Source organism: Peromyscus californicus, unplaced genomic scaffold (genome assembly GCF_007827085.1).
Source record: "Peromyscus californicus insignis strain IS unplaced genomic scaffold, ASM782708v3 Scaffold_20__1_contigs__length_68692818, whole genome shotgun sequence".
NCBI classification, from domain to species: domain Eukaryota; kingdom Metazoa; phylum Chordata; class Mammalia; order Rodentia; family Cricetidae; genus Peromyscus; species Peromyscus californicus.
In genome coordinates, this window is record NW_026294503.1 from 47,417,691 (window position 1) to 47,434,422 (window position 16,732).

The window sequence follows — 16,732 nt, forward strand, 5'->3', positions numbered from 1 at the left end:
GAAGTCTGAGATTACCCAGAACAGCCTGGGTTACCTAGTAAGACATCGTTTCAGCAAACAAAACACAAGTCAAACAAGAGTAAAAACATGAGGCTTAGTTACTGCTGGGATTGCACCACTTTGGATACAATACAGTCAAAAAAGCCTGTCACACCGATCTCTGGATTATGTATATGAACCTAATCATGGTATTATTATGCCAAGAAGCTATACCCCAAAGGAGACCACCTAGAAATCAGTCCCCAGGGGCAGTCATGTGACCCATAAGTGCCTTTCAGTGAGAGGCCACACACATGTATGGACACAGTATGGTAAGATTATAATGGTGCTGAATTTTCTGTCACCCAGCCCCACTGGACACATGTCACTGTGTTACCATTCTCTGTGGCATTGCTTGGTAGCCTCGGAGCAGCGTGCTCTTCCTTCCACCATCGAAGTTTGAATTGGTAAGGCTTTGTGATTTGCCTGAGGAAATTGTCTAATGTACTTTCCAGAACTCAGCCCCTGGTGTAATCTAGAGGGGCAATGATGAGCCCTAACACTGTTCCATACAGAAGACAGTGTGGAACAACGGCCCTGGGCAACCCGATAACCACGTGCACAAGAATGCAACTCCCAGGAGCTAATACTACACACAAAAAGGAAGTGTAAATGGATCAAAGACCTGAAGGAGTGAGTTCACCTGTAAAGATGCTGGGACAGAAGCTTCAGTACAGTGAGTTGTCGGCAGTCACTTGGCTAGGACACCAGAGGCACAAACATCAAAGAACTGAAGACAAAATTTTAATAGTTAAAAACTTTGTGTCTCATGACAAGCCACTGCCTGGCCGGTGACATGGTTTAGTGGGTAAAATGCCTGCGACCCAGCTCCACAATCTGAGTCCAATCTCTTGAAGCCACATGGTGGAGGGAGAGTCCCAACACCTTCCCGTAGAGCCAACCCTCTCTTACCTCCACGTGCACACGTGGCACACACCTACACCCACCTAAATAGAACATAAGTGTTCTTTAAGATGGTCACTGTCAAAAGGGGGGAGGAGAGACAATCCATGAGAGGGAGAAGCTAATGACAGCCCACAGGTCTGACTAGACAGTCATACCCAGAAAACAAACCAACCAACAAAATCTAATAACCACACATATATCAGATATCTAAAGCAAAAATGAGCCAAAAGCTTGCGTAGACATTTCTACAAAGCAAACAGGCAAACCGCCCCAAAGCACATAAACAATGCCCGATGTCACTCATTATTAGGACAATGAGGTCACAACCACACTGAGACACTTCAGACTCATTAGTGTGGTTTCTGTCAAAACAGCCCTAGGAAACACAGGCTACCAGGAGATGGAGCTGGCGGAGCCTTGGGCATCCTTCACAGGAATGTCAACTGGTACAAATGGCACTGAGGGCAACTGTACAGTAATTCCTCAACCAAACCACTAAGGATGCCACCACCCAGGAGTTCCCCTCTGAGGACACATACAGAATGAAAAGGAGGTTCCCAAAAGGGTCACCAGCCATCCATGCTCACAGCTCTACGGCTCACAAATGTCCACTGACAGATGAGTGGGCAAAGAAAACATGGGGCGGTAGTAGTCCCCCACCCCCCTTTCCTTGGCACTAAGTTCCGAGACCACTCTAAAATGGCTGATACATCCGAACTATACAGCATACTGTGGCTCTTCCCATGCACACACGGCTATACTAACGTGCCCTATTAGGGTGGTGAGAACTCAATGGCCTCAATAGAGCGATGGGGATGACAGACGCAATGGGAATTTCTGAACGAGGCCTCAAGATGCCTCTGTGCCGTACACTCTGCTTGTGGAATGAAGGGAGGTGATGCACCAAATTCTCTTCCCTTTCTGTTGCTGCCATAAGACACCGTCACCAAACAACTCGAGAGAGTGGCGCTCTTATTTTGCTTACACTTTCAGGACACAGTCCATCACTGAGGGAAGTCAGGCCAGGCACTCAAGCCGGAACTTGAAACAGAAGCCATGGTGGAATGTGGCTTGCTGGCTCACTTGCAGACTCATGCTTCGTTAGCTTTCTTCGACAGCCCAAGAACCTCTGCCTAAGGGTTGGTGCCACCCACAGTGGGCCGGGTCCTGCTGTGTCAGTTAAATAGGCAGGACAACTCCCTCCTGACATGTGCGCAGACCAACCGGATCTAGGAAATTCCTTACCTGGAGTTTCCTTTCAGATGATTCTAGGTTGTGTCAAGTTGACAATCAAGGCTGAATAGGACACACTGCCTATATGAAGAGGTGAGAGGAGGGGAGGACGTGGGCATTGTGACATGCCATTTCTCTACTGTGGTGGTGGTGGGTTTTTTGTTTTTTGGTTTTTTTTGGTTTTTGGAGACAAGGTTTCTCTGTGTTGTTTTGGTGCCTGTCCTGGATCTTGCTCTGTAGACCAGGCTGGCCTTGAACTCACAGAGATCCACCTGGCTCTGTCTCCTGAGTGCAGGTATTAAAGGCACGCACTACCGCCGTCTGGCTTGTGTTAATATACAAAAGTTCTTACAAACACAAAACATTGAGATCAATAGTTGTCCCTTAGTTGATAGCAGATTCAATAATCTACCCTATTATTTAAAGTAGATTCAATCTTGTACTCTTGTATCCTATCATACTTATATTCCCCCTCTCTTTCTTCTTCTTTTTTCAAAGAGATCCCCGAATACAAATATCATATGTATAATTTCCTCCCTTTCCAATACTAGGAATAATTAATAAACAACCCCCATAAATGATGGCAATCATCCATAACCCACCAAATGACCGAACAGCATTCTCCCCACCTCTTAGGAATATGGGCGTTGTGTCCCCCAAATTACTTTCTCTTGTGTGGGGGTGATAATACCCTGAAAAAAACTGACATACTGGCCAAGTCTTGAGCAAACCAGCTGCAACACTCATTGTCCAGTCTCTGTGTAATGGGAAAGTGCAGAGCTCATCTGAAATCCCAGCTAAAGGATCCTATGAGGCTGGACCCTCTCAACAAGCAACTTCAGAGTTGTAGTCTGAGATTGATCTTTGGGTGGTGCTTGTCCCCTTAATGGCATTACCACAGTCCCTATACAAGGAGTTGTGGGGCTCCTTCTATTAAAGACGTCAAAGGTCACTGCTGTGACTGTTTAAGAGTCACTGATGAAAACTTAAACATTTAAAATGTCATATACAGAATAGTCTTAAAACAGTTAATATTTATGTCTATGTAAAGTTTAAAATAATTAAAATAAAACCAAAGGATTATGAGATTATTGGCAATAGAATAATCCCTACATTTTGTTTTTCTTCTGTTCCACACCAGGTGGCTCTTCTGACATGAGACAGAGATTTTGGATTTTACTTTAACAAGTATGCTTGGGCTTAGAGGAGAGAACCATGCTTCTACCCTAAAGTCAGCTTTAAATTTTAATTAAATTGGTACATTTAAGAACTACAACTACAACTACAAAAAGACCATTTGCCTTTTACACTTGTAAAGAACAACAAAAACAAATATTTAGGAAGATTTATGAAACTTCATCCTGTTGGAAATATACTCTACCATCAGGCCAATTTAACTCTTAGCTATCCCCTCTCCTCATCAGGAAGGCTCTCCTGCTCAAATCTATTCTTTATCAATCTTGATGGTATTCAGTTTTCTTCTCCTGTGGAAACAAAAGCAAAACTTCTCCCCCAGCATAACACATAGCCTGGTTTCCATTCTGAGTTTTAATATATTTTAAAAATAGATAGGTTGATTTAATGCATTAAGTGTTTTTTTTTTATTGTCCAATGTCTCTCTGCAGCGGTTGTCCCTTTTTCATTAGCATTTAAGATATTTAAAGTTAATAAACATTGGACTCTATCTCTGGGTGTTTTTGTTACTCCCTTCTGTTTATTAATCATTTCTTTTAAAGTTTAATTAGACCTTTCTATAACTGCTTGTCCTGTGGGGTTGTGAGATATGGCTGTAATATGCCTTGTGCTATAATATTCAAAAAACTGTTTCATTTTACTAGACACATATGCTGGAGCATTGTCAGTCTTAATTTGTACAGGTATCCCCATAATGGCCATTACTTCTAGCAGATGTATAATTATAGAATCAGCTTTTTCAGAACTCAAAGCAGTTGCCCATTGAAATCTTGGAATATACATCTATGGTATGGTATACACATTTTAATTTTCAAATTCTGCAAAATGAAACATGTCCATCTGCCAAATTTCATGTCTTTGAGTACCCTTTGTTTTACTTCCTGCAGGTAGTGGAGTTTGGTTATACAAGAAACAAGTAGGACATTTCCTTAACAATTTCCTTCACTTGTCGCCAAGTGAAGGAATATTCCTTTTTAAGACCTTGCTATTGACATGATGTTTTTTATGAAACTCTGAGACCTCCAGCACATTTCATATGAATAATTGATCAATTTCATCATTACTTTGTGCTAGAGGGCATGGCAGACCCATATGGAATCTGATATGTGTTATATATATATGAGATGATTCCTATTCCTGACTATTTCCTGTAATTGTATAAAGCTAATTCAGACTTATCAGGAATAAGTTTAGTCATTTCAATATGTAAGACAACTCTATCTGTATATTGAGAGCCGGTAATTATATTAAGAGTTTCTAAGAAATCAAAGAGTTACATATAATTCTGATTTCAGAACTGAATCATAAGGGCTTTGAATCTGACTTATAACCTGCCTTTTCTGATTTACTTTTATCACTATAAGATGTAGGAGCTCCAGAAATTGGGGTACCTTTTACTATATGAGGTAAAATCCAATTAGGTTCTTTTTTTTTTTTTTTTTTAAATAAACTGAAATCTCTTGCTTTTTGGATAATTGTTACTTATCTCTCCCAAAAGATTACTGCAAGCTCTTTGTCAGTTTTCATTTTCTGTCCATAATGAAGCAATTTCATCATTAGTAAAAGGTACTATAATTTCTGCTGGGTTCATTCCTGTCAATTGACAAAGTCTTAATTTTCCTTTTATAATTAACTGAGAATCCTTTCCACATATGTCTTTAATTTTTTGCTCTGTTTGTGTGGTAAAAATGACCACTCTAAGATAGTATTTTCCCTCTGCTTTAAAATTCCTGTGGGGGAATGAATAGAGGGTAAAATAACCAGAATGCACTCAAACTCTGGATCCAAATGATGCACATGAGCATCCTGCAATTTCTTTCCCACCAAAGCCAATTCTCTCTCAGCTTCAGCTGATACTTCTCTTAGACGGTTTAAGTCCTTGTCACATTTTAAAATTTGAAACACATTACTCAGTTCTTGATTTGTTACTCCAATAGTGGGCCATAGATAGGCAATGCCTCTCAACAATTTTTGAAAGTCATTAGCAGTCTGCAATTGATCTCTCCAGATTTGTCCCTTTTGGGGTTGAATTTTTTGTAAACCTATTTTTTTTTCAAGACAAGGTTTCTCTGTGTAGTTTTGGTGCCTGTCCTGGATCTCACTCTGTAGATCAGGCTGGCCTCAAACTCACAGAGAGCTGCCTGCCTCTGCCTCCCGAGTGCTGGAATTAAAGGCATGCACCACCACTGCCTGGTGGTAAACCTATTTTATATCCTAAGTAATTAATAGAATCTCCTCTTTGTATTTTTTCAGAAGCAATTTGTAACCCCAAGCAAGGCAAAATTTTATTTACTCTTCAAAAATTTTCTCTAACATTTGAATCAGCTAGTAAAATATCGTCCATATAATGGTAAATTATAGATTGGGAAAATTGTACATGAATTATTTTCAATGGCTGTCTAACAAAATATAGCCACAGGGTGGGGCTGTTTAACATCCGTTGTGGGAGAACCTTCCATTGATATCTCTTAACAGGCTGAGGATTAATATAAGTAGGCATTGTGAAGCCAATTTTTTCTTTACCCTTTTCTTGTAAAGGTATAGTGAAAAAACAGTCTTTTAAATCAATAACTACAATAGGCTATACTTTGAGTAATGGAGAAGTCAGGGGAATTCCAAACTGTAAAGAGCTCATTGGCTGAATCACCTTATTAATAGCTCTTAGATCTGTTACTAGTCTCCATTTTCCAGATTTCTTTTTAAATAACAAATATAGAATTCCAAGGACTGGTTGATTCTTCAATATTTTGAGCATTTAACTGCTCCTGTAGCAGCTATTCTAAGGCCTGTAATTTTTCTGTTGTCATTGTACCACCCAAGCAGGTTTGTCAGTCAGCCATTTTAAAGGTACCTTTACCAACAGCTGTGGTGCCCTGCTGATGTACAGCTTGAATGGTCTGTGACTGTCTTTGATAGTATCTTTGACATTTCTCTCAGAAGCATTTCTTATTTTATAGTTTGTGTCTGAGATTGGATGATGTTAATCTGAGTATTCCATTGCTGTAGTTAATCATGTCCCAATACATTCATTGCTATATTAGCCACATATGGCTTTATTTTTCCTCTCTGTCCTTCTGGTGCTATACATTCCACCCATCTGCACTTTGTTTTACTTGTGACAAATTGTCAATTCCTTGCTGTGGGATGGTCTGTATGTCAAGTGTGTTGCTGATTGGTCAATAAATAAATCACTGGTTGACCAGTGGCCAGGCAGGAAGTATAGGCGGGACAAGGAGGAGAATAAAGGTGGGAAGTGGAAGGCTGAGTCAGAGAGACACTGACAGCCGCCATGATGAGAAACAGCATGTGAAGATGCCGGTAAGGCACGAGCCACGTGGCAAGGTATAGATTTATGGAAATGGATTAATTTAAGATATAAGAACAGTTAGCAAGAAGCCTGCCACGGCCATACAGTTTTAAGCAATATAAGTCTCTGTGTTTATTTGGTCGGGTCTGAGTGGCTGTGGGACTGGCAGGTGAGAGAGATTTGTCCTGACTGTGGGCCAGGCAGGAAAACTCTAGCTACAATTCCTAAAAGCTGAATATTTATTCCTGGACAAAGAAACACAGTTTGGCTCTGAAACTGAAGAATCTTTGCCCCTGACCAATGAAACTAATCAATCCTTGGGCAGGAAAATTAACCAATCCCTGAACAGAAAAACTCTGAACAGAGAAACTCTGAACAGAGAAACTCCACCACTAGAAAACCCTATATAAACCACACTGCCTGTTCAGTTGTCGGCTGTCCTTTCCCATCCTGGTAGAGGCAGCCAATCTGCTGGACTCCTCCTTCCCAAATAAATCTCTTTCTCCAAAGAGTCTTGAGTGAAGAACTTTATTCATCTGTGCAGTGAAGAACCTTGCTAAGTTGTCCTTTAGGGGACTGAGCAGAAAAAAAAAAACTTGCAGAGACGTTCCCTTAGGGGGGCTAGTAAGACAGAGTAGAACAGAAGAACTTTCCTGAGACGGTCCTTAGGGGACTGAGCAAGGTGGAGTAGAAGAAATGACACCTTTTCCACAGAGCCAGAGGAGATTGCTACATTTCTGCAGGGTTTCCCCTTCTGCAGAGTGAAGCAAAAGAAGTAACACCTTGGGCTAGAGACGAAGCAAAGCTCTGCTGGGAAGCCCCATTTAAGGGGTTGAATAAAGCTCAGCTGTAGCAGCACTCCAGGATAGGAGCAGGATTGATATGTGGTCTGGGGAGACCATCTGCCATTGCACCCCAGCTCCAGGTATAGACTGACTCCCCAAACAGTCAGAATACCTTTCCCTGCAGAGCAGAGCTGTCCCGTTGCAGCTCCAGGTATCACCTCACTCCCCAAACTTTCAGGATACCATTCCCTCCAGAGTCATAATACTCGTTACATTCCCTGTCTTTATTTGGGAGCTGGATGGAAGCCCAAACCTTAATTTCGCCATAGATCCTGAGAAAGCTGAAAAAAAAAAAAAGCAACCAGAATTGTCATTGGGCTACTTAGCATCCTACCATGGACAAATGAAGTCAGGTTCCTTGAGGCAGGCAGTGAGGTCAAGACCACACAGCACCTCTCTCCACTTGCTTTCTTGAGTAAAATGCTCCATTAGACCCTGATCCCTCTTCAACACCCTCACACCCTCATCCATTAGTGGGATCAGAGGAGACCTGAGTCTCCATAACTCTGCCCTGTGCTACCAGATGCCAAATCAGCTGCCATGTCCTTCCCCACACCTTGCACTAAGAAAATCCAAAGTATCCTCAGACCCCACAGAGCCTGTCACCAGGAAGCAGCTAAGTCTGCTACTTAGGGGCTCAGCTCCTTGTCCATCCTGTGGCTTCAGCAACATTGTGTGCTGCTGGAGAAGCTGTGATCTGTTACCCTTAATTACCACCTCTCTCTGTGTGTGAACAAGCTATACCACATGTTCTGCAAGTTCAGGCCCAGTACTGGCACAGAGCCTGGCAGGTAGCTGCAAGTCCAGAACTTGCAACAATGCATCAGCTCTATCAGTAAAGGAAGATGGCCATGGATATGACCACAGGCCACCACAGTTCATCTCCAGTCTGCTACCTCATGGGTACGTCACTGCTTCTAGGTCTTTCTGGTCACATCTCACATCAACCAAAGCAGCCACCTAGGACCAGGAAGGAGACCTCTTACTGCAACCTGGTATCTGGTCCCCAAAAAAGGAAGAAGGCTGTCCTTTGTCTTATGTCTTGAGTTGACCTCCTGTGTTTTCTCTGTAGTCTGCATGTCAGGAGGGGGTGGAGCAGTCTAGGGAGGTTTACCTCAGTTTCCTGTCTCTTCTTCCCTCCCCCAGGTGCTTACTCACTGGAGGGCATCAGGATGTGGGAGCTGACTCCACAGGAGCTGTGCATACTGGTTATGTTAGGCTAAGGACTGTGAATATGGGGCACCAATGTCAATGAACCCCTGCTCCCAGGGACATAGACAAGTCACTCATCTGACATGTCACACATGCAGAGCATAGGGGCTGTAGAACATTGCCTCAGGCTAGAGTAAGACCTTCCTACACCATCAAACAGGGGTAAGAGGAGGGCTGTAGAGATCATTCTACAGTGAAAAGCATTGGCTTCTCTTCCTGAGGATCCAGGCTTCATTCCTAGCAACCACAGGATGTGTACAACTAACTGCAACTCAGGTCCCAGGAGATCCCAAGCACTCTTCTGTTTTCTTGGGGAACTGCACACATGCAAGCAAATACCCATGCATATACAATCAAAATCAGGGTGGTGGAGGGAAGAAGAGGAGATGCTGGGGAAAAATATGGCTATTCCTATAGCCAGCAATGAGGTAGGACTGTGAAATAAAGTTACCCGAGCTTAGTGAGTGTTTGGTTCTGTATGTTCCAAAAGCCAATGTCTGACTACTGATGTAGTATGGGGATCTTCCCTGACATTCCTAGAAAGAGAGTCAGGGGGAGGATATTTTCTTTTTCCCAAAAGGAAAACAAAAACAGAGTGCCCACACAGCTGTGTCTCAAAGCATGCCAAAGAGCTCAGGGACTTTGGACGCTGCAGTCTGTCCTAAGATTATATGGAGAATAAGAGAAGCCTTAAGGGGTATTCAGGCCTCCATGTTCTACCTGGCACCACCACTCCCCCAAATATTCAAGCCCCAAGATTCTTGAACTTTCCTAGTGAGTAACACCCATATCTGTCCCATGTGCTTGCCAGGTACACTCTCCTCAGTCTGGAGAGACAGCCCAGACAGAACAGCTGGATCCTTCCCATCCTGCAGGATTCTGACCAGTAACCTTTTGCCAATCCAGATTTTCTCCTGCATCCTTTCCCTGCAGCAAGCCTGAGCTGTGAGGACAGCAGCTTGTCTAGCCTGAGAGACCTCTTAACCATTTGTGGCACTTCAGGGTCTTGGGGACCTATACCAACATCTGTCACCAAAAAAAGAATCGTGCTGAATTCCATCACAAGCCATTCGCATTTCCTCTAAGAACCATTGAGTCTTGATGTCTGTCTGTGGTTGGTCACCCACCCAGTGGCCGTTGATGGGTCTTTCCGTGAGATCTAGGGTCAATCACTGAACACCAGCACAGCGACCTCTCTTCCTATAGTGTGTCAAATTTCCTACCTCCCTCCTTTCATTCCCTCCTCCTTCCTGCATCACAACCTCGTGACTACATAACCCCTTTACATGAAGGGTCTCATTAAGAAGTCCAGGCCATTAGCCCCGGCTGACCTTGAACTTGCAATCTTCTTGCCTTGGCCTCCTTCATGATATTCTTCAGGCCTGTGCCACTGCTCTTGGCTCAGTAAACTCTTTTCTCACAACATTAAAGCTGGTCGTAGAGGAGGTCTGAGGCAGAGGGGGAAGACTGAGTGTAGACTGTTGTCTTGGGACACAGTTGACACAAGGATGGAGGTTGGACTGGGAAAGAGTGGCAGCCACAGAACGGGTTTATTGGACATCAATTATCACAAGCTTGGGGGAAGGTTGGAGCTGCTGTTCTTTCTAGCGCACGACTGCACAGAGGTCATAGGGGATTGGGGTAACTGGCAATGCATAGATGCCACGGTCGCTGGGCCGGGGCTCTCCATCAGGCACCGAGAAGCTAAAGCGCTGCAGAAGGCAGGTGAAGAAGAGGAAGAGCTCCATGCGGGCCAGAGGCTCCCCCAGGCATGCTCTGCGGCCTGTGGGTGGGACAGGGGCTCAGTCAGTCTGGGACCTGATGGATGCTCCACCCTCCAAGGCCCCCTGGGAAGACACATGGAGCCAGGCACCCCCCAGGACCTGCTGAGAATGGCATGAAGGCCTCATGCTTCACAAAGTGGACCTGGGCATCCAGGAAGTGTTCAGGGTAGAACTGGAGGGGCTTCTCCCAGACAGTCTCATCCTTCAGCACGGAGGACAGGTTGGGGATGAGGGTCGTTCCCTGGCAGGAGACACATGGTGTGAACATGGACTGGAATACAGCTAACATAACTCTGTTCACCAAGTTAACATGCACATCCTCTTTGTGCACACACTGGATTCTTTCATTCACCCCAACCTCAGAGCCTCTCAGTACCTTCTCTGGTACCATTCAAGGCCCTGTGACAATGATCCCATAGGTACCCAAATCAAACCTGCCTCTGTGTATAGTACTCACTAAAATCCCTGTGGCTTATTTTCTTGGACATCCCTCTTCCCTGGGGAATCCTGGGCTATGGCTGCTGTATACTCACACACAGGTTTGTCCCATCACCATGTGGAAATCCAGGATGTGGTGTCTTGGTCTTTATAGCCTTGTTTACCTAGTGGTGACCCTGGGACAAGGGATTCCATTCATACTTTAGGGATGAGGAAGCCCTGTACTTCAATGTCACGGGATGTCATGTGTGGTATATTCACTGGGACAATGTCTGCAAATCGCTGGACCTCATGAATGACAGCATTGGTGTAGGGCATGCGGGCTTGGTCTGCCATCTCTGGACGCCACCCCTGCCCTATGACTTCATCGATCTCCTGGTGGACGCGGCCTGGAGGGACAGCATCCCCTCAGTGAAGCAGTCCCTTGGTGACTCTTCACTGACCTTCTCCCACTCGATGAATAGGCGAGTTAAGACTCCCATCAGACTTCTGGGAGTCTGGGTCAAGATGATGCTGGAGCCCCCAGCTTCTCCAGTACTTTTACCTTTCTTCCCTCACGCTCCCTCCCAGTCCCAGCCAGGCTCACTCTGCACATCCGGGTGCAGGATTATGAGCAACAGGGCCCAGGACAGTGTGGTAGAGGTGGCAACTGTCCCCGCCATGAACATGTCAGCCACCACCACACGCAGGTTCCCATCATTGAAGCTGCTCTCAGGATTCCCCTTGGCCTGGGACAGATAGAGAAGGTAGGCTCAAAAACACAGGCAGTAATCCCCAAAGCCATCTACCATTGTGTTCATGCACCCCAATTGTTCGGTCCATAGGTGACATATAAACCCCACCCATCTGGTATCACAATCACAGAACACTTCTGCCCAAAGGCACTGGCCCCATGTTCATGGCTGTCCTCACCTTCTCCATCTCAGCCAGGAAGGCATCTGTCAGGTCTCGGGGAGGCTGGGCAGGGTCCCAGGATGTCTTGTGCTCAATCACCATCTTATCCAGTGAGTCTATGAAAGCCGTCAGCTTGGGGAAGGCTTTGCCGGGCAGTCCAGGGATGCGAAGAAGCACCGGGAGAGCATTCAGCACCTGGGAAAGAAACACAACAGTCTAGATGCTTTTACTGCTAATGAAGAATCGTGTGTGTGTGTGTGTGTGTGTGTGTGTGCGCGCATCTGCATCCAGACATGTACACAATGGCTCCTGTTTGGTTGTCATAGAACTATTATAGAGTAAAATCCATCTCCCACATGGGTCCCAGGGATCCAGTTCAGATCTCCAGGCTTACTTGGTAAGTTCCTGTACCCAATGACCATCTATCTCCTGCCCCTGGAAGCTGGTTCTGCTCAATGTTCATTTGGACCAGTCTCAGGTCCTGGCTTCTTCCACAAAGGACTCAGTGTCTGTTTGTTCCAACCCATAACCTGCTTCTTCCTCACTTCCAGCCTCTAGGCTGTCTTGTAGCCCAAGGTGAACCAAATGACTACTCTACCCTGCAAATCTAACAGGATGTGCAGGTTCCGTGTATACAGGAGGCAGAAGTTAGTCCCTTTTTAGAGCCCCTGACCTTTGTCCACTCCTTCCCTCCTGTTATCTGAGATTTAACAAGGTCTAGGCTTTTCCTCCTGCATTTGACTATCACACAAGACCATACCTCGTTCACCCTGAATGCATAATTATTCTGATTTTACAGCACAGAGGTGGCCATGCACATTGCCGAGACTCATACCTCAGCAATGAAGCCAGAGTCCTCTCCAAAACTTTGCTGTAATGTTTTGAGCAGCCTGTTTAAGAAAGAGTCTTCATACTCAAAGCGATGGGCATAGATGAGGGATGAAATCACATTGCATACACCTTTTGTCAGGAGGGTGATGGGATTAACGGGATGTCCTAGAAACAGAGATGCAAGGAAGTCATGGTATTGCTCATATGTGCCTGCCCACATCTCTACATCTCACTCATCACCCACCAGTCTCCTTGGCCAAGGCATCACAGAGGTGACCAGCCTCCTCTGTCACCCACTGTTCCAGGGATTTCTTGCCCAGGCCGAAGTCTCGCATGGTGGACACAGAGAATCGCCGCTGCTCTCGCCACTCGGGTCCGTAAGGGGCAAACACCACACCTGCAGGGACATCCGTGGATAAACATGGATACATGTGCCATGTGTAAACAAGGATACATGTGTCTGTGCCATCTCCTCTGCTCCCATCATTTCCCTGAGGTCAGTCTCAGTCACCAGTGTCCCAGCACTTTGTTGTCACATAGCAGCACATGCCACTTTAGTGTCTCCACCCTGCATTCCAGTGACTTCCCCTTGCATTGCCTCAACACATCCCCTCCATTAGGTCCTGTCCATCTTCTGTCCACGGCTCCTCAAGCCCTGTCCTCTCTGCCTTCTCCCCAGGATAGCTCTTTGCCTTTAGATTTGTGTCCATAGCCCAGGTGATCATAGATGGGCATTGGAGGGAGGTCAGAGGTGTCCTCTCCACAGTTCACCAGCACTTCCTGAACCGCCTTCAGTCCATTGACCACAACCACAGGCTTCCAGGCCATCTGCAGGCTGAACACATCACCATAGCGTTGTCGAAGCTGAAGGAGAGGGACAGAGCACTTAGGAAGTGAGGTGCCCAGCAGACTATATGATCAAAGTTCAACACACAGGTCTGTGTGTGTGTGTATGTGTGTGTGTGTGTGTGTGTGTGTGTGTGTGTGTGAGAGAGAGAGAGAGAGAGAGAGAGAGAGAGAGAGAGAGAGAGAGAGCGCTGTGTTTACTGTTCAGCCAGGGTGTTTAGGGAGGGGTGAGAAAGGTGAGGGAAGGTCTGCCTCAGAGGTTCCTGCCCTTTCACCTCTTCTCTGGTGCTTCTCCAGGGGAGAAACATTACTTGCTCCACAGGGTGCTGTATACTGTGGTTATGTGGGCTGGGCACTGTGAGCACACTGGGAAGATGACCAGTCGACTCTGCCTCCAAGTGCAGGATCACAACGTATAGGGAAGTCAGTCAGTGATATGCCACACAGGCAGAGCTCTGGGGGCCCGAGGACATTGTCTCAGAATGGATTGAGTTCATGGAACCCCTGGCTTTAGGACATGAGGTGTGACGGACACTGCAGGCACTATCACTGTGTGGCAAGGGCCACTGAAGTGGCTTGTGTGGCTAGTCAATGAGGATGAGTGACAGGCAGTGTGGGAAGACAGCTCCATCCCGGGAGCCATGAGTACAGGGGTGAGGTCGCTCAACTATGAGGAAGGCCAAACTCACAGCCTGGGGACCTCTTAGCTGTGATCTGAGAAAGCCGAATAATGGTCTAAAACTGTCAGAGAGTCCTGGGGAGGCCAGCAGGATGTCCATCCAGGTACTTTTCTCATGGAGGCCAGTGTGTCTAATTTTACACACCTTTTGTTTCTCGGTGGGTGGAGCCCTGTGTCTACAGTTATCATAATAGGGACGGAAAGGGTGTCGTTCCTCATGCCACACAGGCAGAGTTTTGAGGGATTTGTTGACAATACCACAGCCTGGGGTAAGTCCGCCCTGGAGGCTCAAGGATCACTTAGTTAGCTGGACACACCACCTGCTGTAAACTAAATGCTAGTGAATGGTTTTGTGGGAATGAGGGGCATTGGAAAGAAGGTGGCTGCAGCCTGTGGAGCCTGGTGGACTGGACTGAATTTGCTGAAATGATCAGGAAATCCAGGCTCAGAACCTGGGCTCTTCTTCCATCAGATCTGAGAATTGAGTAAATATCAACTGTCAGAGAGTCTCTGGAGGTGATTAGCTTAGGTCAGGTACTAGTCACAGGGTGGTCTCTGTCTTTTCTTCGCCCTTTGTTTCTTGGCATGTCCTCCTCCTCCAATGCTTGAGATGATGTACACTTGGTATATAAAGAAATGTAAAGTGTTGAGAATCAGTGTCACACAATTCCTGGATGAGTGTTTTTTTCATTCCTAAAATGAAAACTAAGAAGATGCTGAGCTAGATCATCACACTGAACCATCTTAATTCCAACTTACCAAGTTGTAGAAGTAGTTGTCAGTGGGCTGAAACTGTTCTGGAACCAAGATAGGCTCATGACTTCTGGTAACAAAGAACAGAGTTCAAGGGGGTGGGGGTTGGGGCACAGCCAAGCAGCCACCGAATCGGGTTCCAGGTGTCACTGTTTCCTATGCAGCTGGGGCAAGGTCATCAGTCTCCTGAGAACCTGAGCTCAAATGGAATATGGTGGACACAGTGGAGTCCCTTGGTTCTGAGTGAAGAACAAGTGCGAGCTTGTCTGTGAGACACAAGGCCACAGCTCACTTGAGATGATGTGTCCCATTGATCATTGATCATAGATTGTATAATTGTGCATGTAGGAAACAGGGAGGTTTCACAATACAGTATGAGAACATCAAACAAATTCAGCAAAGATACAAAGTCAACACAAGAAAACCAAATGATTTTTTCTTCAACTAACAATGAAGTATCTGGAACCATGTGAGAACTGAATGACAAGCAGTATTATATATAAAACAGCATCAAAAAGAGCCCGTATTTGAGTGCAGGGCAGTGGCTCTCACAGGGTGGCGCTTGCAGTTAAGCATGAGGACATGCATTCATTCCGGAGATCTGGACTCGCCAACCACTTCTTCAATCCCAGTGCTAGGGAGGCAGAAAAGGGAGGTGCTCAGTTGCTGGCCAGCCAGTCTAGCTCATGAGTGGGCTCCAAGTTGACTGAGACATTGTCTCAACAAACAAGGTGGAGAAGAATTGACGAGGACATTCAATTTTGATCTCTGGCTTCCACCCAAAAATGAGGACGTGCATAAATGTGCATTTGTTCCCCTCTGAAGTGGTCTCACACACACAAACAATGAATAAAATGTTTGTACAGTAACCTATAAAAACCACCAGAAGTGACAGGATAATATGTATAATATAAGTGGAATGCATTAAAGAAGTAAAATGGTTTTGGTTTTGGTTTTGGTTTTGTTTTGGGGGTGTCAGGATTGAGACAGGGTTTCTCTGTGTAGCTCTGGCTGTCCTGGAACTTGCTGTGTAGACTAGGCTGGCCTCAAACTCAGAGAGATCTGCCTCTGCCTCCCCAGTACTGGGATTAAAGGTGTGCACCACTATGCCTCCTGGCAAGAAGTAAAATTTTAAAGAGAACATTAAAACAGGAAGGCTTGCCTTGTTCACAGGTTGGAAGGAAGTTCTGGGGAAAGATCTGTTATTCAATGGGATCTAAGCATTCAATGTAATTCCTACTAGATTCCAAAATTCCTAAAATTTGTATGTAATATTGAGACCACAAATGCTGCCAAACATCAGCTACATACAGTGTGAATGAACCAAAGGTGAAAGAAGCCATCCATAAAAATAAAACCTGCGGGATTCCACTATGTAAATTCATGTAAACACTGTTGTTGTTTGCAGCTTAAAGGAGTGAGGAATAGGGAGCTATTGTCTACAAATCGATCTTAAATTTTTTTCTTTTAAATTGTGTTTGGTGTGTGCTTAATGTGTGAGCACATGTGGAGATCAGAGGACAATTTCAAGGAGTTGGTTCTTTCTTGCTACCTTTCTACGGGTCCTGGGGATCAAATTCAAGTCTCCAGTCTTGTGTAACCAGTACCTTTACTGGCTGAGCCACCTCTCTGGCCCAGAGCTTCAGTTCTGATGATGAAGAAATCTGTGGATGGACAGTGGGGGTGGTTGCATGTTATCAATGGACTTGACAACATTGAGTCTAGATTGAGAAATACCCTTGGAGGTTAGTAAAATACTAACCTGTCTATG

General features: G+C 45.4%; 1 protein-coding gene across 1 annotated transcript; it reads right to left on the reverse strand.

Moving 5' to 3' along the window:
- Nucleotides 1-10,262: 10,262 nt before the first annotated feature.
- LOC128116851 (cytochrome P450 2D20-like) lies at nt 10,263-12,922 on the reverse strand. The gene is made up of 6 exons (XM_052748469.1): nt 12,688-12,922; nt 11,871-12,047; nt 11,545-11,686; nt 11,160-11,347; nt 10,620-10,761; nt 10,263-10,519 (listed from the first exon to the last, which is right to left on the reverse strand). The coding sequence occupies exons 1-6, from the start codon at nt 12,901-12,903 to the stop codon at nt 10,341-10,343; spliced, it is 1,044 nt and encodes a 347-aa protein (XP_052604429.1). The 5' UTR covers nt 12,904-12,922; the 3' UTR covers nt 10,263-10,340.
- Between the last annotated feature and the right edge of the window lie 3,810 nt (nt 12,923-16,732).